Genomic DNA, 25,623 nt, shown 5'->3' on the forward strand with positions numbered 1-25,623 from the left:
TGATGTTCTGAATTGTTTTCATTTTTAATGTACTGTGTAAGTTTGGCAGATCTGCACTCTTTGTAGATTTGGCCTTTGATTTTTTTTTTCCTAAACCAGTCTGCGTATACTTTAAAACTCTTTCCATGTACACTAGATGTTAAAGATTTTTCATGATATTTAGGTAGGAAAGGTATTAATATAGTTTTGTAGCATGCTTACAATGTACCTACTGAAGTGAAGACAACTGACCTACTGTATCTCATGAAGTTTTCAAAGTAGTAAAGATACAATCTAAAAATTGCTTAATTTTTCTTCTTTAGTGTTATACTGGATCTTTGGCAGATCCTGTTATCAAAATAGAGCTATATACAATAGACTGAATGTGGAGGAATGGTGTTTTTAAAATTTTTTTTAATGGATTTGTACCTTGAACAGAAGCATGGTTTATACTGTATTTACAGTGATTTGTTCCAGAGCTATCAATGGATTACAGACAGCTGTTCAAAACAATTCTACACTTGTCAATGCCAATGAGGGCATCTTCCTTATTTGCATGTTTTTTTTTCCCCCCCAAGAACAAAACATTTCCAAAAAAGAACACCTTTACCTACTTCTTAGAGGTATAATGCAGGTACACATTGAGCTAGCCTGCACTCTTTCGTCTAAAATATATTGGACAAATTACAGTGTTGCTACATTCAAACCACCAATATCTAACAAACGTCATACATTTTCAAAACAAAAGATTTTCATTAGCGTTTGTAGTTCTAAACATCAAGTGTTTGGCACCATCTTATTAGGAATTTATGGTAAAATATGATTACTTTGTATTGTGTGGTAAGTTGAATGCAAGGCACAAATGAACATTTTAAGGAAGCAACCAATATATAACCTCCTCCATTTTTGTTGATTACAGTTAAGATCTGCTTCAAAGCCTAACAGATTAGATCCATGACATACATGGATGATACTTTCCTTTTTTACGTAGTGTAGAGTACCTGTTACAGATACATATTGAGTAGAGATTAACAGTTTAAATCAAGATTTTAGGATTCATCTATATTATACAGCGCACAATTCAGACGTTTTTTGGAAATTAGTTGTACATTAAAGTAGCATCTTGTAATAAGTCACCAAATTAAATCAAAGTAGACTTTATAGTAAAGTGTAATTTATCTTTTAAAGCATTTATGTCCTGTGGTGTTTGGAAGTTCCTGTATTTTACCCACAAAGGTTTACTCATTTTTACTTTCTTAAATATGAAAAAAAACGATAAATTAATTGAGGTCAAAGGTTACTAATGTGTAACAATGTTGTTTTTAGATTTCCATTTTACCAGATTCCAATACACCACTTAAAGAGCTAACGCTACGTTTATAAAGTGCCTTAAAATATTTTTTAAATGGATGCAAGACACTGATGATCATTTTAAAAAAGCACTTAGCTTTTATTAAACCATATTAAATTTCGAGGTAAAGCTTTCATATTAATTTCTCCTTCTTATCCAAATTTGAAGTTATGAAGCTTCTTTAGTCTTTCTGAAAACTTCAGAATGCAAACTTAATGCATTTCATTTGACAATGGAAATACAGGCCAATAGAAGGTAAACTAAAATTCCCTTTATTTTTATTCATGTTTTTTATGTTTTTTTCTTTGCATGAATGTGTCAGTGAGTCAAACTCATCTTAATCCCTCTAGCGTTTCAGCATCAACTCCTCAACTGTATTTATACAGTAGCACTGGGTTTTCTATATTAAAAAACAAATAACAGTAACAACCAAAGAATATGAGGTAAGACAACAGAGTCAAAACCTCATTTATCATGTACAAAGAAATGTCATTATGTTTAAAGAAAATACATTCTCTTATGGAGCAGAACAGTTGCACACCTTATTTTAATAGGTCACCTTGTAAAACTCTTATATACCTTGTAGACTTTAAACATTTAACTCAAAAACAAAGTGCAATACTAAAGCTGGATGGAATGATGATGCAAAAAAACACTGTAAACAGTTTCATGTATTTCAGTTTCACTGTAAACAGTTCTCACCAACAGCACCCCTCTTAGAGCTGTGCAGGGACTGGCAGGCTGAAGCAAGCAGAAGTGGCACATTTCAAGAGACCGATAACCATTACAACAGGTTTCACAGACTAAATAAAATACCTCTCCACCCATTTACATACAGATTTAAGCCAAAGCTGATTTTGTATTTTACATCTAAAACCATTTAATTCACTGTTCGTTGGATTCTCACACATTCTGTCCTACTCTGTCAAACTATTCCTGCAACACATGTAAAAGCGTTTCTATACAGAAGATAATTTTTTGGGGGCGGGGGTTGTTAAGTAGTGGGAAACACACATTACACCACTGGTGCTGGTTTCTTTTTGCCATTCAAGTCAATGTTTGGTAGCAAAATCTTTTGACCAACGGTCTTCAGTGTGTGGCTGCGTAGTAAATTACATTCAATGGCACTTGACTCCTCAATTTAAATATGTCTATATACATTGGTTTCAGTGAAACGTGCGGTATTTACACACTGAGGTGTTATTAGATTGCTACCAAAGCTTAACCCTTATTTAAACGCCCTCGCTTCCTGTCAGAGAAGGATGTAGCTCAGTCGCTGTCGGTGTCGTCTTGGTACTTGGCGCTGGCTTTAATGGCTCGCCCATTTTGGAGAGGCATTTCTTCATAGTCACTCCTTCCCAAAACAAAATGCAAGTTAATTACTTTTTTGGTCAGCTGCATTCTAATTAAAGTAGTATACTTCATTTCTTGATGCTGAGGCTACTAACTTGAGTAATTTGTAAACGTAAAAATATAAATAACTGCTGTATTTACCCATATATGACTTCATCATCAGAGTCATTCAGCATCGAAAAAGCAGGGTTATCCTTCAGCTGGGAATCTGCACAGAAGGGCATTCATTTTAAAATTGAGCACACCTTGTGTCTAATGTTTTAAATGCCTCTATTGTCTTTGACTTGTAAACAGTGTAAAACAAGAAGTCATGACAACTGAGTCAAGGAAATTCTAAAATGGTACATTTGTCATTTGCTACTAGGCCACTCACTGTAAAAGATAAATTTGCATAGGGGTTGTCATAAAAGTATTGCAGAACTGTATGAAAAGGAACTAAGTGGAATGAAAAACACTTATTCTGGTGCCGAAGCAGGCTGTCACTTACCATACAGTGCATTTTTCGAAGGGGAGTAGACAAACGCTAACGTGTAAAGGTAGAAGTTGAGTAAGCCATAGAAGGATAAAAATTCAGCTGGTATTTATTATGTTAAGGAGTGTTTTGTTTAACGCAATTAATATATAATAAATTATGTCTTTTGGGATTGTGTGACTTCTGTTGTCAAGAATTATGAATTGTGGATTTTATTTGCAAAGCAATATGTCTGCTTCTGCTTAAATAAGTCACCCTAATGTGAAATGTACTCCAGGTATCCATGTAGCCACACGGAACTCTGAATATGTGTCAATACGAAAAAGTAGTTTCTAGATCTAGATTGGCATTGTCAATCACACATGACATCTCTCACAAGTACAGGATGAGCAAAGAAGCAGGGAAGCACAGGCTGCTACTGCCGTTTCATGCCAAAGGATATAGTTTTGATAGTGGGTTGACAGCTCAGCAACAAAGTTATCTTGGAGAACCTTTGACCCAAACCTCAGGTAGAGTATCACGATGCTGAAAAAAAAAAAAGAGAGAGCTTCCACAACTGAACATGTTCAGAAAAATACAGACCACTTATCCAGCAAAGCATCACACTCTAGAGATAAACACAACAGTTCTTTACACATATAAATACTGTTTTTACACTGTGATGATCATTAGCAGACCATAATAATTGGAGTTTGACTTACAGTAGCTAAATCATAATTCTGCCAGATGATTGTCTTTCGTACGAATGCACAAAATACAAAAAAAATGTGCTTTACTTTTTGTAGATCATGGACGAACAATAGGAGAAGCTGCCAATGAAGGCAAGCAAATCATGTCTTCAAAAATCATAGCTGGCTTCTGTGACACTAGCAAAATCAATGACAAAGACAACTCGAATTGCTCTTGATATAACTACAGTAAGTGAACAACCCCTTAATTTTAAAGGCTTAGGATAGGTAATATTTAGGGTAAGGCAATATCTGTACTTGTGAGTGCAAGACTTACCTAATTATCAAAATGACAAATGTCAGTGCTGTCAAAAACTTCAGTCGAAGATCTGGACAAACATTAAGCACATGTTTCACTCAGAAATGCACACAGGGTTCTGTTAAACAGTTTAGGAAGCACGTAAATGGCGAAGAGTCATACCTACGTATGGCATGTTTTTCAATTCGGAACAGGCTCTCACAATCAAAAAGACCAGATACAAAATATATAAGGCAGCTACAACCACAAAGAAAATCTTCATTCCCTGAAATGAGAAAAAAAAAACATTTTAATAAGTGTATTATACATTAAATTATCTGTTATCCCATACTTTACTAAAATGGAACTGTGTAAATAGATTTTTAATTTGTAGTAGTGAAACTGAATTGATTTTCATTTCTACAATTACAAGGCAATTACAGTATACTTAAAAAAAAACCCTGAAAGGTGTTCCTGGTAAGATACCATATAGATGATAAATATAATGCACAGGAATGTAGATACTGACTTTGAACTGTACAGGTCTTGTAATCTATACCCATTCTTTTCAATTGGAAATCCTTTAATTATACTCAATTTCTGAATAATCATCATCATCACTCAAACATTAAGGAGGAAGATACCTGCCTATTAATTCTATTCAGCAAATGACAGATATAATAATCTCCCATTTGAATTAATGTAACAGATCACATCAAAAAGACTGCAAAGATTCATCTCTTCCAATATGCCTGAACTGCAAGAGCACTACTGACAAATATCTGAAAATGATCAAATTACAAATAAAATTAATATAAATAATAAATAAGACCAACATTATCAGAGTTGACTGTAACAAAGTTCTAGAACATGGGAGCGTTTAACTCCAATAATTCATGAGCTTCTTGAAATATGAACATTAAGCCTGTATGTATACGGCTCTACAGCTAGACATAAAGACAAAATATAATTATTTATAATATATAAGACCTGTCTGAGTCCCACTCTACAGTACCACAGCACACATTTTAATACTTAAGTATTAAATAGTTGTTTTCTTTTTAAATTAGACAGGCTGCTTATTAAAAGTACTTCTTACTTACCTGGAAATTGCCTGTGTCTACTTTGTATTGGTAAGTTGGATCATGCAACTCATTTACTCTGTAAAACAAGTAAGAAGGGACATTATAGCTTTTGTATATTTCAGTTTTCAGTTGGGTCTGGCACTGCAGCAGATAAATGTTTTTCAAACCTAAGTTATGTGCTTAATTTTTATAGATTACATAGCTAGTGATGTAAAAACAAGCAAATGTCCCAAATCTTCAATGATTTTATTAGGATACAGGTTTTGTGTGACCTTTATGTTTATACATAAGCTGCATCCTAATATTTACTCCAGGCAACCTCAATAAAAGCCACTTCTGTTTAACACATTAAAAAGGGCAATTAACCACATTCCGGAGGGAAAACACAGTACAGGTGTAGTGCATTTGGCAGAAACAAATAACAAAGGCCCCTCTCTGGCTTATTAGGTTTTCTGGGTCTCAAAGCTGTAGTAAGGGGATTTCCCCGAGAGGCTCACCCATGTGGAAATCTCTCCCTCAGAGCCCTTTAGTCCTATAATCCACACATTCCCAGTTCCTGCTTCAGCTACAACACTAGCCAACTATGTGCAGGATTCCCCAGGTGATGGCACACAGGAGGCAGAATGCCGCCATCTTGGGTGGGCTTAAGTAGGCCGGAGCTCCTCAGCTTTCTGGACTTGCGGGGGAAACAATGAGAGATGTGCCGCTACTCCAGTCAGTTATTGCTCTTCTATAAGGCATGCTGGAACTCGAAAATTCCAGAGGCCTGCAGGTGGGAATGTCTGAGGAGCAAACTTCCAGCTCTGTGGTTCTGTGGTATTAGTGTCTGAGTGTCGAGCTGATCAGGAATCAGCATTTCCATATGGGTCAAATGTGGGAGAATTTTTAAATAAGTTCAGTAAGGAGCAACCATTACAAATAATTCTCTCCAGGGACTTTGAGATGCTCTTTAATCTGTCTACATTCTTGAACCACTGAGAGCATGAGAAGTGCAGTCAAATACACAGCTCTCAGACAAGTCTCAGGAAGACAGTGCTGCACACTGATATGTCAACATTGCTCTAAAACAGTGGTTCTCAAACTTTTTGGACCAAGTACCACCCCTGATCCAACCAAAGCATCCAAGTACCACCTACAAGTCATCATCTCATAGGAACCCCAGAAATTCTCAATGACCAACATGAGCGCGCGTGCACACACACTCACACATACATATAATAAATATTATTATAATAATAAACTTTATTTGATATAGCGCCTTTAAAGGTGGCTTCTCAAAGTGTTTTACAGAAAAAAACAGTAACAACAACTAATAAAAATGCACCATTTCAGTGAGAGGGGTGAGCCTGTTTAGTCGAGCAAAGCAGATGTGAATTAATTTTTCGAGCCCTGATACAATTCACAACAGAGTCTAACAGATTTTAAATCGTCAGGCATTTTCTTGATGGCAAAGGTCTCGCAGTGGATGTTGCAATGCGTCCATTAATTTCTGGAGCAACCTCTCTAATTCGTTCAACTACACCATTACGTCGGCTTGTCATCGCTCTAGCACCGTCTGTACAAACTCCGACACATTTTATCCAGTTGATGCCATTCTCTTCGATAAATTCATCCAGAAGCTGAAATATGTGCTCTCCTGTAGTTCCTGTGGGTAGCGGCTTACAGAACAGAAAGTCCTCATGGGACATACCCTCAAACTCGTATCTAACGTAAACGAGCAAATTGGCCAAATTGACTACAGACTCATCTAATTGCAGTGAAAAACATCTGCTCATCTTAACACGCTCTATCAGCGTACTTTTTATATCATACTTCATTTCAATAATTCTATGAATGACTGTGTCTTTCAGGGGGGGCAGCAGGTCGAGCTGTTTAGCAGCTTTTTCTCCACACATAATATGTGACAGCTCTTTTGCCAACGGTAAATAAGGTTCTTCAAAATAGTGTGGGGCTAACCTGCTTTAGCAATCCGCAAGCTTGCATTTTTCCGCGTTTCCGTTTTTATTCCCGTATTTATTTAAAGTTTTTATTTCATGCGCATGGCAGCGAAACAGAGACGCTCGGTGTATTTTCCTCAAATTAACTTAGAACAGTTCTTAAATATTTTTCTGTTATCTATCACGCTTTCCTGTGCTCACAAGATTACCAGCGTTCGTAGCACGTATTTCTATGCATTCCTGTGTTTACAACGTTGGCATTGTTCCAAAATCACGCACATTCTCCTTCCTCCCTATTTGCTGGAGATACAGTAGCTTTTTTAAATACAATTGGTCACTTGCATCCGTAGCACGCATTCCTATAAAGTGGTATAGAATTACAGAGTATATCTTCTGTCCACTGAAGTATTAGCGCGCACTGTATCGTAGTACGTAGGCTGCGTAATCGACACCTGGTGGCACTCCGCGTACCACTGCCAGTACGCGTACCACAGTTTGAGAACCACTGCTCTAAACCATTATAGGTTAAGATGCAGAATGTGAATAAGAGCAGAACCAATGTCCATAATTTACTGCAATCCACTATGTATAAACGTACATGAAACTGCACAGAAAATTTAGACTGCTTTTAAATACTGCTTTGCGAACACTACATAGTTTAAAACACAACCATTAAGTAAGCACCCACTTGTCACACTTTGAAACCTCTTGCAGATAAGGTAGCTCGCAGAAACAAGAGTACGTTTAGGTGTGACTCACGTTTGCCATATTCCCAGTGTCACCGCAGACAACCACAGGAGGCCCACGATGAACAACTTGGGCATGTAGAATGTTAAACATTTTCTCTCTCCCTAAAATAAAAAAACACACGGAAAAATAAGTATTACTTCGCGATTTAGTTTTTGAAAGAAAGCTGTATTAAAGAAGTGTTCATTTCAACAGGAAATTAATTTTACAGCACATGTTCTCAATAAAAAAAAATGGACAAAGTCATCAAATGCCGATTGTTTCCTGTTCTATACAGTCTTGCAAGGTTATAAACAAAACCGAAGGGTGTCTTTCTCCCTTTCTTCAACAATACATACAAGCTTTAATACAACACACAGGTCTCAGAAACGACCATTGCTAGGTTTCAGCTAAAAATATCTTTTTAATCACGTAGCAACAGTGCTCAGCAGCAGAATCCCTTACTATTATCACCAGCTTAACACCTAGGAAAAATGTTTAACCAGTTTAGTTAGGCAAATATTTAAAACATGCTGATCCAACCCTACAGTCCTGGAGGGCTGGTGTTCCTGCAGATTTTCTATGACTCTTTACAGGCACAGTACCCGAAGAGCTGATATACACAAGTGGTACACTGGTTCGGTTAAGACAGTAATGTGATTTAGTTAACTGTAGGGCTGCGTTGGAATGAGAATGTGCAGAGACACCAGCCCTGCAGCACCAGAGTTACATATTTGCATATGTGATCAAATTTATATGGATTACTAGATACTGCAGAAGCTACAAAGGAAATTCAAGAAGACAGACAAAAATCAAGACTGAGCAAAGCTGGCAGATGGCATCTAATGTGCACAGGCCTAAAGCAGAAATCAATGGGACACACTGAGTTTGAAGAAGCTATTTATTAAGATGTTATGCTTGGAAACAAGAGAAAAGATTAACAGAATGTTAGGATACGTACATATAAGCTTTGAATTAAAATCAATGGATGTTATGTTAAAATTGTACAATGCACTAATGAGGCCTCATTCACAATATTAAGAATATTATGCACACTTTTGTTCACTGTATTGAAGAAAAAAATCTTATTACTCGGATATCAGTCCAGAAAAGAGCAACCAGATATCTGGGAACCTGGTAGAGGTATTCAAACTACTCAAAGGTATTGACAAAGTCCACGGACCTCTTACAAAATTAACAGATTGACACCAAACATAGGAAACAAGTGTAAACTGTAGGGAAGTGTGTTTAAAACTGAGACTACGAGGCACTTTTTACATAATGGGTTGTGGGGGTCTGGAACAAACTACTCAGCCATTTTGTTGAAATTGGTAAACCTGGCTCTTTCAAGAAATCACTGGATCTTCAGATCAATAAGCTGCAAACTAACAAAGCAGAAAAGTGAAATACAATAGTTGCTCATTTGAAAACTTTCTTATGTTCTGAAAACAACACATGAAAACACAAGTAATAGAATTCAAAACTAGCGTAAGAACGTCTGTTTTAGGGAGAATATTCCACAGTCTTGAGGCTGTAGAACAGAAATCATGGAGCCTAGTTTTGAGTACTACTAGAAGTACAAACAACATATAGGTGTAAAGGTTTTTTTAGGTCAATAGTCAAACAAGTTCTTAAAACATTAACATTCAAATTTTTATTTTAATTTGAAACTAATGAATTCACAGGGATTGCTTGCAATAAAGTGTAAACAGAAGATACATGTTCTTACATTTCAGTTTCATATCTGAATTCTTTAAAGGGAAATAAGACAAAACATCTTGAAATACCAGCAAGCACTTACAATAATCAAGCCTGGGGAAGATACATATACAGTATGCATTAGATCCGCAACATCAGATTGAGAGAGATAAAACAGAAAGAGATAAAACAAAGTCTTAAAGTAGAAAAAAACACCCTTTCACAATACTGCAAAGATGAGCTTCAAATAATAGACTGGGATCAAAAAAGGCACCAAGACTCCTGACCTAAACATCAGACAGATTCCAGGACTATCAAGAATCTACCTTAAGGTAATACAGTTGTGGTGCTGATAAGGATAACCAAACAGCATAACTTTGCTCTTATCCAAGATACAATAAAAGAATAGAAGTCTTTGATGATGATGAGTGAAATAGAGTGCTTGATTTTTCACAGTTAAAGTGGAAACAAACTTGTGTTCTCAGCATGAAAGTGAATACTGCATAGATGCAGTACTGATGAAGAATCTGATCCAAAAGTAACATATTGACATGAAAAAGAAATGGTCCAAGAACAAAGCCCTTTTGGATACCAGAAGTGACCAATTTGTCAACGAGGAACACCAACCAAGCACAGTAGTACCACCAGTCCCAACAACACTCCCCACTCTGTTCGGCAACATGTTATGATCAACAGTATCAAAGGCAGCACTGACATCCATCAAATATGAATAAAAAAATCAGTGTTCAGAAAAATATGACTAACCTTAACAGGAGCTGTTTAAATCCTGTGTATTGATTTGGACCAGGATACTTTTTACTGACAGATAAATGATCTTGTAACTAAAAAGTAATATTCCGTTCAAAACCTAGACCAAAAATGGATTTAGGATTAGGAATTAGGATTTTGTCCAATTATGGAGGGGACTTAATTCTGTTTTTTGTAACAACTAATTGCAGGTTTAGGGGCAGAGGATCATAGCGATCCATTGGCAATGTGTTTGAAAATTGGACAGAGAACTTCTAAATTTAAATAGGTAAGTGAGGTGATCATGCAGTGCGTTTCTTCTCAGCGACCATATCCTGCATATACAATGGGGAGTCTGCATAGAAACTTGAAAATATACAGTACAATATCACAAGTATTCACCCCACATGGACAATATGGAATCATAATGTTTTTAATCGGGATTTGTTGCCATTGATTGGGACTCTATAATGTCAAAGTGAAAACAAATATCTACAGATCCTCCTAAATTAATATTAAATATAAAACAGAAAATAACCCACAAAAATATTCACCACCTCTGCTATGACGCACCTAAATAGACTCTGGTGCAACCAATTGTCATTATAAGTCACATAATAAGTTGAATGATGCCGTTTTTAGTATGCTGTTTTGTTTAATAAAAAAGTTTCACATAACATATCTCTGACACAGACACTGAAAGCATTTGTGAAAATAATTTTAGCAAAATCCTCTTTAAAAGTTTATAAATAAAAATACTGCTTAGCAGTTACTATTTAGAAAAACAATTACACATGACTCTTATCTCCTAGATGGAAAATGAAATACCACATCAAAAGAGCTATGAATATGGATCTGTGCTCTCTCCAATATTTTTAAAAATGCTTAAAATGTTGTAATTTGGCAAAAATTACATTACAAGTTATTGGTGGTGGTGGAGGAGAGCCCCTATTACCTGTAATGCGCTTTGAGTGGAGTGTCCAAAAAAACGCTATGTAAGTGTAAGCAATTATTATTATTTTATGTATGTTAATTCTTTAGCGCTCTTTTTTCAAAATGAACATAAAACATTGTAACTAAAAATCAACGGGAATGCACCTACTAATACAAAATGTGAAACATCTCTTAATAGAGTGAAGACATGGATTTTTTTCCGAGCTGTACCTGAACCCGGATCCCATGGTAGACACACAGCCAGAAGAGCAGCAAGGCGCAGAGGAACAGGGACTGGAAAAGATCATCCAGCATTCCTGGGAACCAGCTGTTCACCAGGAACGAGAGGGGAAAGAACGGATCTACAACAAAATGATCAGTCAAACACTGTTAAAAGGTTTAACATTTTCATTCAAGGGCTTGAGAATGTACACATTCTTTGCAGAACCACTTTTATTGTAGTCGATTTTATTAGTGGTTAAAAATATTCTGGAAGAACTTCACAACTCTGTGGAAACGCAATACGGTCACTGTAAACAAATACTGTTTACAAAACCCCAAAGATATACTGTATTATAGTTAACTGAATAAAGAACGACTTCTGACCTTTTAAACAAAACACCCCCAAAATAAAACAATAATGAGCTGTTGCACAAGACGACCGTGGCTCACCGTTATAGAGCAGCAGCAGAGGCAGCAGGATGGACATCCACTTCTGCTCTATCCCCCAGTCTCTCATGGAGAACTTCCGCAAGGAGTGCGCAAACAAGCACTGAAACAGACAAGGATCCCACTAACCATGCAGCACCACATCACTTTCAATAGCTGCTTAAGCAATTCAGTGTCACCGTGGCCTGGAGTCTATTCAAGGAAATACTGGGCACAAGGCAGGACGCACCCTGGATGGGATGCCAGCCCATCACACAAACACGCACACACTCACACTAGGGCCAAGTTTCCAGAAGCCAATCGGCATACCAGTATGTCTTTGGTGAACTGTGAAAGGAAACCAGAGCACCCAGACAAAACCCACAAACTCCACATAGGTAGCACCCCAGGTCCAGCTCTGAAAGGCAACAATGCTAACCACTGTGCCACTGTGTTGTGCCATTACAAATACATTTTTTAAACAAGACATTTTAAACTTTATGTTGTCTCCTTTGTGACCACACATTACATACACAAAGCAATTAACACACTTAATAAATATTCAAGATCAAAGCTTGATTGAAAAACATGAATATATCCTGAAAGCTCTACCTTTTAATCTTGTATAAATGTACTGAAGATGTACTCCACAAAAGGTGAGCACAAACAATTTAATCTTTAACCTTAAAGCCTTACGATAGATGAAAAATAGCACAATTCAAGCTAACAAAGCAAAGTAGTAGTGCACTTACCGTGACCATGAATGTCAAAACCACAAACACAAACCGAAACCAGATCTCAACCTGTGAAAATGATGAGTTGTACATCTTCCACTGAAAAAAAAAGGGCAGCTCAGATAAAGGTACGCACCAACTATGTCAAAAAATGAAACGGGTCCTGTGCAGTTACTGTGCAGGATAGATTAAAAAAAAATGATAATCACTTTCGTGGCCCTGCATACCACGATAAAACAACAGCTGGCATACTTAAGTACATTTATCTAAAACATTTCAAGACGGCTCAAAACAATTCAGTATATAAACTTCCCAATTCAATATAAAATGTATATGTATAGAAAATTTCACTTTCCTGCACTGCAGAATAAAATAAAGGGATAATACATGATAAATACAATGTGTCACAATTAACAATAATTGATCTAAACAAAACAATTCATTATTTTCTCTTATAATAAACAGTTCCAAACATAGATGCAATTTAGCCCCAACAAGGGTATTTACTCATTTACCCTTACAGTTGTCCACACTTGCAGTTCTAAGTTTTAATGTTTGTATCTTAAACTATTTAATTCACTAGAAGCCTTTACTACTTGCTAGAAGGAAACTAGGTTTTCTTGCAATAGAACACCTTAATGTTATTTAAAAAGAAGCATGCAACAGAAGTGCCTATTACTTTAACAATTTTAGTTCTTACCGTGAAGTTCACCTCCTTAATTTTGTATTTTAGGTCGGAGAGATTCTGGAAACTGATGTTTATCTGGTACTGTGTGTAATTCAGATATCCAAGGTGTAGTACAATTATCTCATCGCATTTCTGTTGGGATTAAAGAAGAAAACAACCGTTTGAAAAATACAGATCATAACATAAGACATCCCCTCAGTGAGGACTGATTCCTCTGAAATAAAAATACAATTTGATCTGTTTGTTTAAAAGCTTCAGTTCTCCATGACATTCTTGTCATGGTTCCATTCCTGGTCCTTGCAGGCTGATGTGTCTGCAGATTTGCATTCCAATGAGACTATTAACTACCTTTCTCAACACGTCACTGCTTTATTAGCCCAACTTAACTACATCCAGGTGTTGGTACAAAGTCCGCTAACGCACCAGTTGTCCAGTTGTTATTTATAAATATATATAAATAAAGACCATCTTAGGAAAAGTACCACACTTACTTCCAGAAGTTATTCAAATAAGATAAGCGATAGGGCTTCCCTAACACTTCTCTTCACCTTGAACACATCATCACATACATATACAACATACAACACATCAACACACACACATACAACACATCAATTTCCCTACGGGATTAATAAAGTCTTATCTATCTATATGCATGTATATAAAACAAAAACATTTATTCCCAATGCAACAGTCTGACATTATTAACTGAAATAACAACCATTCAAATCAGATAAATGTAATACTTACAGATCCACAACTGAGTAACCTAGAGCGGTGATGGACATTATTGGTAACGTTCCTCACGCTAGCATCATGCATGACGCCCTTGATTTCCACGTTCATATCAAACTTCTTAATAATTGTCTCATCTGTGACAAAGCAAGCAAACGGCATTAACTTTCGAGGTCAAAGACACATCTGTGCAATGAAATCTTTTCAGCGTTATTCAAGATCTTCGAGACTCCACCATTAAAAAAAACTTATCGTGGTACAGTACATATTCTCAAAAAACTAATCAGGATCAGATTTCTATGGGCTGAGATAAACATATATACCCAGAACAGACAATCTATAGTATTTAGTTTAATAAAGTGTATTTCCGGCAATATAACAGCATATATTTATTGGCTAATATTTAAATATGCACAGCTTGAAAAAAGAGGCAAATAAATTATAGGAGCTAAATAAAATCAATAGAATATTCTTAGACATAGTCATTATTTTAAATGTCTAATGATTCCATTATTAGAGGAGGTCATTCTAGTGACAAGTCTATTCTAGGGCAAATGACAACACATACAGGTGAAAACAAAAGGTGATGAAGTTTCAAGAGGCTGTGACAGGCATTTCTTTTAGCTTCATTTAAAAGAAACGAGCAGGCACTTGAAGTTTGCGACTGCTGCATGGAATGTCAGTAACCACTGCTTTATCTTGCTGTGCCTTCCGAGAGGTTGCGGTAAGCCTGTGTCCGCTAAGAGTGGTGAAGGCCTCTCACCGTTAGTTTTGTCCAGCTGGAAGAGACATGTGAGCCACAGCTGCTGGTTATATGTGGACAAGGGGGGAGAACTCAAATGGAATGGGCTCGTCTGAAAGACAAATTTATTCACACCGTTAAAAACACCTGCGTACACATGAACACCTGGTGTAATTTTGCTGTCTTCAATTTGAAAAGGTCAAAGCATTAAAAAGCACTCTAAACATGAAGCTTTAGGAAATAAAAAAAAGGTTCTACTGACGACTAAGAAACACTACACTTTTTTAGTTGTGAAAAATTATCCTACAACCTGCAAGTAAGTTGTGTGCAATCTTTCATATATACCAATTAAAACATTTTAAGAATTCTGCTTCATGTCAATAGTCATATTCATATAGAACATGACAGATGGTACAGGTGGTAGTTTATTAGATGTACACAAACAGAAATGTCTGTATAGACCACAGGAAAAACCTATCAGGCATTATAGTGGAAGTGGTTATTGAAGTGCCTTATGAATCTAGAGAAAACAATTAACACCTGGCTAGTGTCAACATTTACAGTTATCAGGAGCTTTAAAGCAAGAAAGGAAATGAGGTGTCTGTTTGCTTAGTTGTGCTGAGACACACTGATCAAAGGAATCGTGAGGTCTACCTTGGCTACTTAGATTCTGGGTAAATGATTAAAAGTCATTAACAGCTGGGGAACAGAGGATAAAACTTGGCCTTTTTGGAGAAAGGACAGAAAAAGGAGAGGATGCAGAGAGAGAAGACCAGACATAAGAGAAGAGAAGGAGCAGAGAGAGGGAAGGACAAGAGAGAAGAAAAGAGACAGTAGAAGCAGGAGATCCTTGTTTCGATAAGCCTTTAAGAACAGATTCAAGTATTTGAACCTTGTTAAGTGAGCCTGCCATTTTGTCGTTTTTAGGAAACTCTGATTTCCATTATAAAGAATCCCTAGGTTAAAAACTGCTTCTCCTGGTTAGTGAGAAGCATTTTTAGAATAAGGAAATTAGGTTTCCCATTTACTCTGTAGCATCACCATTTATATATAGAGAGATTTAATTCTGTTTGGTGCAGAAAGGAGGTTTATCTCTATTTTTGGGCCTGTTAGGTATTATACGGGATTTGAATACTTGGCTACAGTCTGAGCCTTTTCTGGTTTGTTGGGATGTAGACCTTTGAGACACCTTGTTTGTAAAAAGAGTAACTTGTATGTTATATGCTTATGTTGTGTGTTGTTTAGTTTGTATTTTGTCATTATTAATAATAAACGTGTTTAACCCAGTGTGTCTGAATTATTATTATTTTCACTAAACTGTGCCAGGGAACAAAGACCTCAGGTACCTCTAATTATACCAACCACTCAAGTATATTCCTGACAAAATCTTTATCATTTGGGGGTTATGAATATTTAATTTACTTATTGATTATTCGGCTCTGCCTAACTCTGATATTCACTGTTTACGTGACCACTATTTATAACAACATGTATAACTTTACCTGTAAAGAGCTGTTAGCTAACAACATCTTGGTACCACTATATGTTGATTCCTCAATGATCTTAGGTCCTGAAAAAAAAAGTAATTGAAACAAAATTAAAAACTGTTTACATGATCAACACCACAGTAAATGTATTTTTTTGCCAGATTCTACCTCAGACTGGAATGAAAATCTGTTCTAGTGCTGAAGACTAACCTTCTTTCTTGCAGCACTGTACAATAGTAAAGACATATGAAACGAATGAATAATTTCATTAAGTCATTTTCCCACATAGACAACAACCAGCTCACCATCACCAGAGCTCCTGTAATAATAATACTGCTTTTATAATCACTTTGTGAAGGACCTTCAAGCTCTTTGCACAATGAAGGACATTCAATTTAGCCACAGTTAGTCACTGCAGCGTCTGCCAGGACGATGCACAGCAGTTGTTATGCAGATCAGGTAGCAATGCGAGAAACTGAATTAAGGGAGATGTTGTGCAAACCCAAAGAGGAAATTGACCAGGACAATGGGTGTAACCAAGTAGTCAGGACCTTCGACTCCGAAGTACATGATCTAAAGGACAGCACATTGTCTCAGATCACCGAGGCAGTGGTGTGGTCCAACAGTCCCATTTAGTATCAATCTGGTTTTCCCTGTGTGGTCCACCAATACCATTTAGTATTAATTTTGGTTTTCCCTGGGGGTCTCCCATCTCCTCATCACTCTTGCTTATCTTTTCAGATCTGAACCAACTGTCTGATGCTTAGCATGGCTGAAACACACACTGCTCCATCAATGATGATGCATATGCATGTACACTGTATACGCATTGGCCTGACAGTGGATTTCAACTTGTTCCCAGTGTCAGGAGGAAATAAAGCATGCATTACAGTACTTGAGAAGAAGAAAGGTCTATCTATATGTACTGTGATTCTGAAACAGTTCAATGGATTAATATTATAGGAGTTTATTTGGTCATAAAACTACATGTATATTAAGATCATTTTACAAAAAGGTTTGTTCCACTCCTGCGCTACTCATTAATAGCACAAATCTCAGACTGTGAATAATATGTTCCTCCCAAGTATTGAGTCAGCAGTACAATTTAGATAAGGTGCTTGCTTTATCACATGGGTTTGATCCAACATCACAGCTTACCCCTGCCTTAGACTAACAAAGGTCAACAAGCACTGCCACACACAGCCTGCCTACCGCATACCTGAAAAAGCCCTTCACTTTACTTTGCTTTGCTTTAAATGACTCTTTCCATAATAGTGAATCAGGAAAATGGTGCATCTTCAGGGTACATAAATTATGAACACTGGCAGCACTGCATAGTCAGTTGTATTCCAAAGTGACCTTATTCTAGCATATATCTGCAATGTATTCAAGCTTGTCTCCTTTGGGACAATTGGAAAATATTTTGCATGATCTAATTAGTGATTCATTACATGCACACAACACAATCAGGACGTCCTCTAGTGAAGTTCTCCAAGACACACAATGGGGAGTGAAATCAGCTCTGCAGGAACTGAAACACATAGCATCTAGGCTGCAAAAATACGGAGAGCAGTTCATTAATGATTCGTTCAATTTTGGAATCATTTCAGGAATATTTATGTGGTGTGACTATTGTTTACAAGGGCGAACACACCAAATTCTGCTTTGGGTTCCCTGTTGTGAATTATTTTCACTATCTCCAAAAGTAAAAACATTTTCTTAGCAACCAGACTTCGACTACCTTTGAGGTGTAACAGGATAAAATGTTATACAATTTAAGAGATACAAAGTGGAGTTTTTTTTTCATGACAAATTATACAGAGCTTTGTTTCTGCATATTTAAATGGACTTTTTTGAATACTTGTAAGACTGTAGTTATGAGTAGTTCAGGTGGGTAGCTGCGTCAGCATGCGTAGGCTGCAAAGGAACAGTAATAGGTTTATTCCACGCTGAAACGAGAAGAAAGAAAACACAACGTTTCGGCCGTGGAGCTATGAGGCCAACGGAGCCACTGCACAGCAATTAACATACAGTAAGACGGACAAAGAAAACATCTTAATTATTTGGTTAAACTTAAGAAAGATGGTCCTTTAAACTGTGAAACAAAAATCAGATCTGATGGGCAAAAAAGGTGTCCCACTTAGCTGTAAACCTGTAACTGTAGTCAAAACATCTCCATGCAAGACACCTAATCGCCCAATCGGTGACATATGAAACTGACTGTAGTTATCGGTATTGAGAAATCCAAACAAGAGGAAAACTGAGACAACGTGGTTTTGTTAAATCAACAACAAGTATAGTCTGACATCTGTCACCACATTTCAATTTGCTTCCCTTAGCAAATATCCAGTTACTTAATGTTGCCAAATCCTCTCATTTCCACATTCCCAGCAGAATTACATCTTGCTTACAATTTGTCAGAAAGAAATATGGTCTCCTTAACCTCAAGCCTTCAGATTTTCCTTTTGCTATTATTTTCAAACAAAAAGTACATACTCTCCCAAACAAGGCAAATGAATACCAGTTCTCATACAACATTTTTGCCAATGATTTGCAGTACATGGGTCACTCTCTAGCACTTGGAACGATTTGTTTTGACCACTTTAGCATATGATGTTTTCAATTAAGTAGTTTACGGTCATATGAAATCAAAATAAAGCTATATACTGGAATAAAGCCATGTACTGGTAGTATTTAGTCTGAAGGACTAAATAGTCAGGTAGCCATTTCTGACTATTTGAACCAACTAATGTACTGAAAGAATCAAAACTCACTTGTGTTCAAAGTTACTACAAACAGATGATTTAAGGATAATTTATAAATCGTGCTGTGCTATGGGCTGATATATAAAATTACAATTACTGTCACACTGAAAAGCAGGTGCAAGGTAAACAAAAATGTAAAAATCCTTTTAGTAATGAACTGCATTACTGTGTCATTTCTAAGTCAATGAAACAAGTAAAGGTTAAAAGCTTGTGCTCACAGTCGAAGAAGGCTCCAAATGTGGCATTGTTTTTTCTTCCTTCTTCGCAGGGTGGAGTCAACTTTTACTTAGTCCTTCACAGCCAACACACACCGACACAGCTCCACCCTCAAATGTCTAAGTCAGCGGCTATCAGGTGTTTGTTTTGCTCAAGTTCTGATAAAGGATTTTTCCCTCCAAGACCCAGCAGAGCAGGGAGGTTAAAGCACAGCAGTCAGGCCCACTGAGTAACACTGGCAAAGAACAAGCGGACAGCAGCGCTCACTCACGGCCTACCTGCAATGCCGATGAAGACCGTGAGGCCAAAGCACAAGAAGAAAACGACGAACACCAGAACAAAGTGACGCTTGGAGAGCGTGTACAGCCGCATGGGAGCCAACCTGAAAAATAAAGAAACAGGGGAGCATGGACAGTTTGTTTGGGGGAAGACATACCATCAGACCGTCGCAGCTTAAGTTCAGAAAAAAAGACCTTTGGTGGTCTGAATTCACAGTGCAAACTAAACCAAGCAACGAAAGCAGGAAATGTTGCTTGCCTTGCTTGAGGGAACACAAGCTTCCTGTATTCATTGCTATGTGGTGCAGTACAGTTATTTATCTCTTAATGATCCATTTTATAAATTAAATATTTATTTAAATTAATTAAACAGGGCATTTTCAAGCTCAGGCTGCTAGTACTTAGACGTCTTTGGTTTATGTTTCGCAGTTGCAGACTCAAAACGTTTGCTGTCACACTAGGGCTAGGTCTTGCCTACCCAGAATGCACAACTTTCGCTAAAATGAGAGAAAATGTAAAATATCCAAATTAATCATTCTTTAACAACAGATTACCTTAGGAAACGTCTAAGCTTACAGACCCTCTGAAAATCGATAATCAAAATCTACATTTTTCTGAAAACTGAAAAGCAAGGCCAACGAACGAGGCCAGCTGGTCATTTCTGTGCTGTAAAATTAATTTGTCATTTCCTTACAATTTCTTTAGGTGTTTTTTCTACTGTTCTTTCCCAGCTGCCTTTAAAGCAGCATGGTCTGCCCAAACTCTAATGAGCCACGATACTGCAAAGGCACAGTGCCTTAATTAATGTATATTAAGTAGATTAATGGGCAGCACATGCTTGAAAACGATTATCACAAATGAAACTACAAATTTGTTTTTGCTTTTGAAAGTAGAAAACTGCTATGTGATGCTTTAGACAAATACCTGCATTAAAAAGCACCAAAACATTAGAAAGTCATACAATTACAGTCACTTCTGTGGGAAAGGCGAATCCTATAACCATAATACACAAGTGATCACTGCATAGTGGTCCGACTGCAGCGAGTCCACAAACTGAAATATTTCAGACATTCGCGTTTGACAGATCACGCAGAAAAAACACAGATTCTTCAAAGATATAATCGCAAATATGTGGCTTGGGAGTACTCCAGATGTCATCACGTTAAGTAACTTCAAAAGTTGTTTATCATTTTCCAGAGGGCTAATAAAGAAAACTACTTCGACTCTTACTTAACTATCCGTCCAAAAAACAAAACAAAACAAAACAAAAACGACGTACGGGTACTATAGTGAAAAAATAACCACGGGTTACTACCATCCCATCAAGTAAATTTCCTTGCCGTGACAGAGGACTCCCAATCGAAGATATCGATTAATCGATGACCGCCCGTGTTATTAGAAAACATTAAGTTTATACAGTTACACAAGTTGGCCTGCACACACAGAACTAAGAAGAGTGCTGTTTCTTAAACACAAATTCAGGTGCGTGTGGCTCTCGGTCACAGAACACAACCCCTCTTTGTGTGAACTACTGCACAGCTGCAATACCTGCCTGACGCACATCTTCTACTGCTTATACTTCTAGTTCTGTTACAGTGTGTCAACGCACTCAAACGAAAACACAGCAGACGATATGGAGAGCCAGACGGTACGGGCAAAAGCGCAGCAAAGCTCAAAACACACTTTCGCAGTTTTGATTCTTAAAACTCTTAAGGAAAAAGATCAACTTACAGATCCATGTTTTCTTAGTGAAGCCAGGCTTGAAACCTGATTACTTACAACTCGCCCCCGACACCGCCAGCTCACATCCGCATATCTCAGGCGGTGCATCAGAGCCCGACACTACGTCATTGCGCGGAGCGTGCACTCCCGTCACGTGAAGAGGGACGGGAAGGGAAGGAGGAGTAATGCAGGACCCATCGCATAGTGAACTTAAGGGGAACAGCGCTGCACTGCTAGTTACAGAGGTGTTAGTAATGTAATGCAATGTAAAGTAGTTTTCTTTTGTCCCCTGGCAGTGAATAGCATTAAAACAAAAATCCGAAAAGCTGCCTAATCTTAATACACAAATAAGGCCTGTACTGAGAATTTACATGTCTGAAACTTGCATGGATATTAAATAATTATGTATAGCATTTTACCAGCACTTAATTCTCTTTCACATTATTGCAGTTGTATTTTTAATTATTTTAGTTTAGCCACGGGATTTTTTTAGAGCACAACACTCCCTCTAAATCTGCAATACTATATTTCTATCAAAAATGCAAGGAACTGGAATGGAAAATATTGTTGGTGGCTGCATGAATAGATGTATAGTGTTTCTTTTTTAACGTCTGTATTACTCTGTTCCTTCGATTTTGCATTGTTCTTTTTCACTTGGAAGAACTGTTGTTAAATGTTATAAATATGCAACCAACACATTATTATTATTTATTATGCCAACGCGTCAGCATTGTCTTTTTTTAACCTTGTTTAAATGAAATTATAGTTAATTGGTTCCGTTGAGGAACAAATGAATTTGCCAAAACGAATGGATTGCCAAAAAGATTTTGTTTTGCTATATATATTGCTGTATAGAAGATACTGAAATCCACTGAAATTGTGTATGACTACAAAACATACAGCAGGCCCAGTGTGTAGCAAAATGGCTGCTTTGATGCTAGTGAAGATTAATCTATAATTATCTTTCCTCCTCTAGTCCCCCAAAGGAGGTCTGTAACAATGGACGAGTGTACTTAAATGTATTACCACATACTGTATATTCTATTTACATTTACCTGCACTGGATTTAAAATCAACATTTTCACAGATTCTACTTCACCTGTATTGCTTATGATTACATACAGCATTTTAAATTATTGTAACGAATTGTGTCTTACTCAAGTCCACTTGTTTCATTCATTTTTCGAATTCTATTAATTTCTTGACCTTAAACAGCCATATCTTTTTAACCAAGTGGAGAAATCACAGCAAGGGGATAATGCCTTGACAGATAATCGCAATTAATGCAGACTGATTAATGTATATAGACTGCATAATGTCATTTTAATTAAGACTTACATTAGATTTCATTAATTTGTTCGCATACTGATGAAAAAACTAACGCAATGTTAATTTGCGAAAACATTGAGAAAAACGTCAAAGTGCCCCACATTTAAGGGAGTAATAACAACAGCTTACCTATAATATCGATCATCTCTGTATGGCGTGAGGTCTTCTTTTAATTCTTTATATGTCTCTTGTATCTTTTTGCAGAAACATTTGAGCTCGCTGTATAGAGGGTTTTCAAAGCTTGGGTAGTCGGAGTCCATCCTGTGTTAATATCCTGGTATTTGCTGGAAATGGCGATTTAAAACGTCCCTGTGTATTATAGCACAAACCTTATAACACTCGGTGTCAAATTTGTGTGATCTGTAATAAAATAAACGCTGCAATACGCCTCCTCCCGTTTGTTTTCTTCTTAGAGCAAAGACCCGAATAAAACTGGGGGAGGAGTGGAAATTCTCCCCTCCACTTCCGCAGATGACACATGCTGCCTCTTTCAGGACCACGGATAGTGGCAAGGCGAGTCGGTAATGTGCACAGCTGTTTGTAGGGTTTGCAGAGAGGAACGTTAATTTACAGATACATATTTTGAGCATACAGAACGTCCAAAACAAATTTAAATGTGAGTTTCAGCGAAATCAAATAAACCGAAAAAAAAGCATATAAAGAAGCAACATAACCTGAGCCTGTTCCAGAAACATACTGTATGATCATTTTTAAAAAAAAGGGAACTAATATGTCCAACTTCGAGGTTGTATAAAATCATATTTGTAATGGAGCATTGTTAATCTAAAACACATCCGAAGAAAACCCCACCCATCACCTTGTAATAGTAATTCCAGAGTTTTAAGATAACGGTACCTTTGGAAATGTATTCGATGAAACAGAAGAATGATCGCAAGACCTTTAAACAAGATGTAGAATTCATCCGTTTTTAACAAATAATCTGATTAATATGGGGTCTCAGCTTTATAAGAAGGGAGGATAATGATAGTAATATAGTTTAATCTCTTTGTATAAAGGTGATTATCAGTGCAATATATACATTTTTAATTCTTTAACAAATCATGTTTTTCTGCAAAATAAACGAGTAATTAGGCCGGATATGCTTTTACAGTATGCATTTTATTACGTGAAACAATGTATTCTCAATTAGCTTTTATGTTCAACCTTGTGTAGTACATTTGTTTAGTATTTTAGGCAAAATGGCCTAGATTATTGATGAGCAAATAATCTATGATAACTAGTGTTATTTTCCTGTATTGATGTACTGTATAGTCGTTTATTATTATAAAAATGCATCATATATCTATACTATCATAAGTAGTAATGTATTCAATGTGTTACCATTATAGCACAGTCTTTTTATAAACCAGTGTTTGAAGTCAGAACATAGTCAGAACTTAGTGAACATTGTTTCTTAAATCCTTCATAAAAATAGTCTTCTGTAAAACCAGAAGTGACCCAACCTATATACTGTAAATAGAGTATATATTTTTAATTTAAAGATAATGCAGGTGTAAGATTTTTCAGTAGACTGGTAAAACTACCAGATGGTCAACATTGGATGTTGCTTTGAATATGCCGTTTTGAACCGGCCAAATGTGAAAACTGTGCAGAGGTCTGAATATTTCTGCATGGCACTGTAGATATTCAAGAGTTCAAACACCAGACAGATTACTTTTAATGTAGACAACTGCAGAGCACTATATTCAAGTAGCTAAAATAAAAACTTGAAAGAAACAAATTGGAAACACCAAGATGGAAGAAGGTACTGAAAGGTGCTTATATTGACATTTACATCCTCTGGAGTAGACTGTAGTGTAATGGTAGGAAGCAATATCAAAGTAAAACAGAAGAATAATAAGGTAAATATATGTAAAGGTGAAGAATTTTAATCAAAGGGTGTTATGCAGGAAGGTATAATGCATTTATAATGATTCACTGAGAATATTCTGTGTAAATTTGGTAAACACATTATGGATTGCTGCTTTGAATTCAGCCTAGAGAAGGGCAACTAGATAATCTTGTAGACTTAAAGGAATATCCTACAGTGACCGACTAAAAGAGTTGGAACTTTTTAGTCTTGAAGAGAAAAGATTGCAATCTCAATTGCACAAAGTATTACAATTCCTCAGTGGCATTGACAGTCAACCCAGCTGACATTTCAATGCACAACATTTAAAACTGAACCAGAGGACACGAGTGTACACTTTGTACATTAAAAACTGAAAACCCTTTTTGCACAAAAGGTTGTGGGAGATCTGGAAGCTCGACATCTGTGATTTTGAAGGCAGTAATCTTGCTTCTTTCAAAAAATAACAACTGGATGAAAACTTCATATCAGTGAGCATCTAGTAACTAGCAACTTTCCTTTCATTTGTAACATTTCTCATGTTCTTATAGCGTTAATGCCTTTGGACAATTCCCCTGCTTTTCCCATGAAGTCAAATGGTACTCTGGACATTGCTTCTATTGAGGACATTGCTTTTGTGCATGACCGCATGCTTGTGCAATTAGTGAATGTCATCATTTAGTAAAAATGTGGAGATGTATCCAATGGCGAAGTCACTCAAAAACTGCCCAGACCAGGCTATCCCTCCAACTGGGCAAGGGATAAACTACTGTGTAGGGATGCTACTGCGAAGCCTACATTGACAGAGTTCAGTAGTTGAGAACTCAGAAAATATCCACAGCTCAACAGTATTCACTCTGCAAAAAGAATTTACTGGTAGATTAATGGGCTTCTGGGAAAACTGACCCTGGCGTGAATGTGTGTGTGTCTGTGTCAGTCTGTGCCTGGCAATGGACTGGCATCTCTTCCAGATTGTGTCCTGCCTTGCACCTACTGCTTACTGGGATAGGCATGACTCAACAGTGACCCTGCATTGGATGAAGCAGTTAGAAAATGGATGGATATATAGTTTAAATTATCAGGACTGCCTTTTTATCATAAGGTTAGCACTAGGAAATGAACAATTTTACTATCATCTACCATTAAGTCTCATTATGTAGGAAACCAATTTCACAAAAACTGC

At 36.8% G+C, this 25,623-nt stretch overlaps 1 protein-coding gene across 2 annotated transcripts; it reads right to left on the reverse strand.

Moving 5' to 3' along the window:
* Positions 1-1,581: 1,581 nt before the first annotated feature.
* On the reverse strand, positions 1,582-22,851 carry tmem181 (transmembrane protein 181). 2 transcript variants are annotated; one of them, XM_088908441.1, is made up of 17 exons: positions 22,721-22,851; positions 19,541-19,644; positions 16,297-16,364; positions 14,816-14,906; positions 14,068-14,189; positions 13,330-13,449; positions 12,648-12,728; positions 11,920-12,019; positions 11,479-11,609; positions 7,903-7,994; positions 5,225-5,282; positions 4,305-4,407; positions 4,161-4,212; positions 3,598-3,680; positions 3,171-3,260; positions 2,825-2,891; positions 1,582-2,684 (listed from the first exon to the last, which is right to left on the reverse strand). In XM_088908441.1, exons 1-17 carry the CDS (start codon positions 22,849-22,851, stop codon positions 2,600-2,602), a joined length of 1,578 nt encoding a protein of 525 aa, XP_088764567.1. In that variant the 3' UTR covers positions 1,582-2,599. The 2 variants fall into 2 exon arrangements, with proteins under 2 accessions (XP_088764567.1, XP_088764565.1); XM_088908439.1 differs by lacking the exons at positions 1,582-2,684; positions 2,825-2,891; positions 22,721-22,851 and adding an exon at positions 21,272-21,381 and having other exon boundaries at positions 3,237-3,680.
* Between the last annotated feature and the right edge of the window lie 2,772 nt (positions 22,852-25,623).

The sequence above is a fragment of the Atractosteus spatula genome, chromosome 2, assembly GCF_055471065.1.
Source record: "Atractosteus spatula isolate fAtrSpa1 chromosome 2, fAtrSpa1.hap1, whole genome shotgun sequence".
Taxonomy (NCBI): Eukaryota; Metazoa; Chordata; class Actinopteri; order Semionotiformes; family Lepisosteidae; genus Atractosteus; species Atractosteus spatula.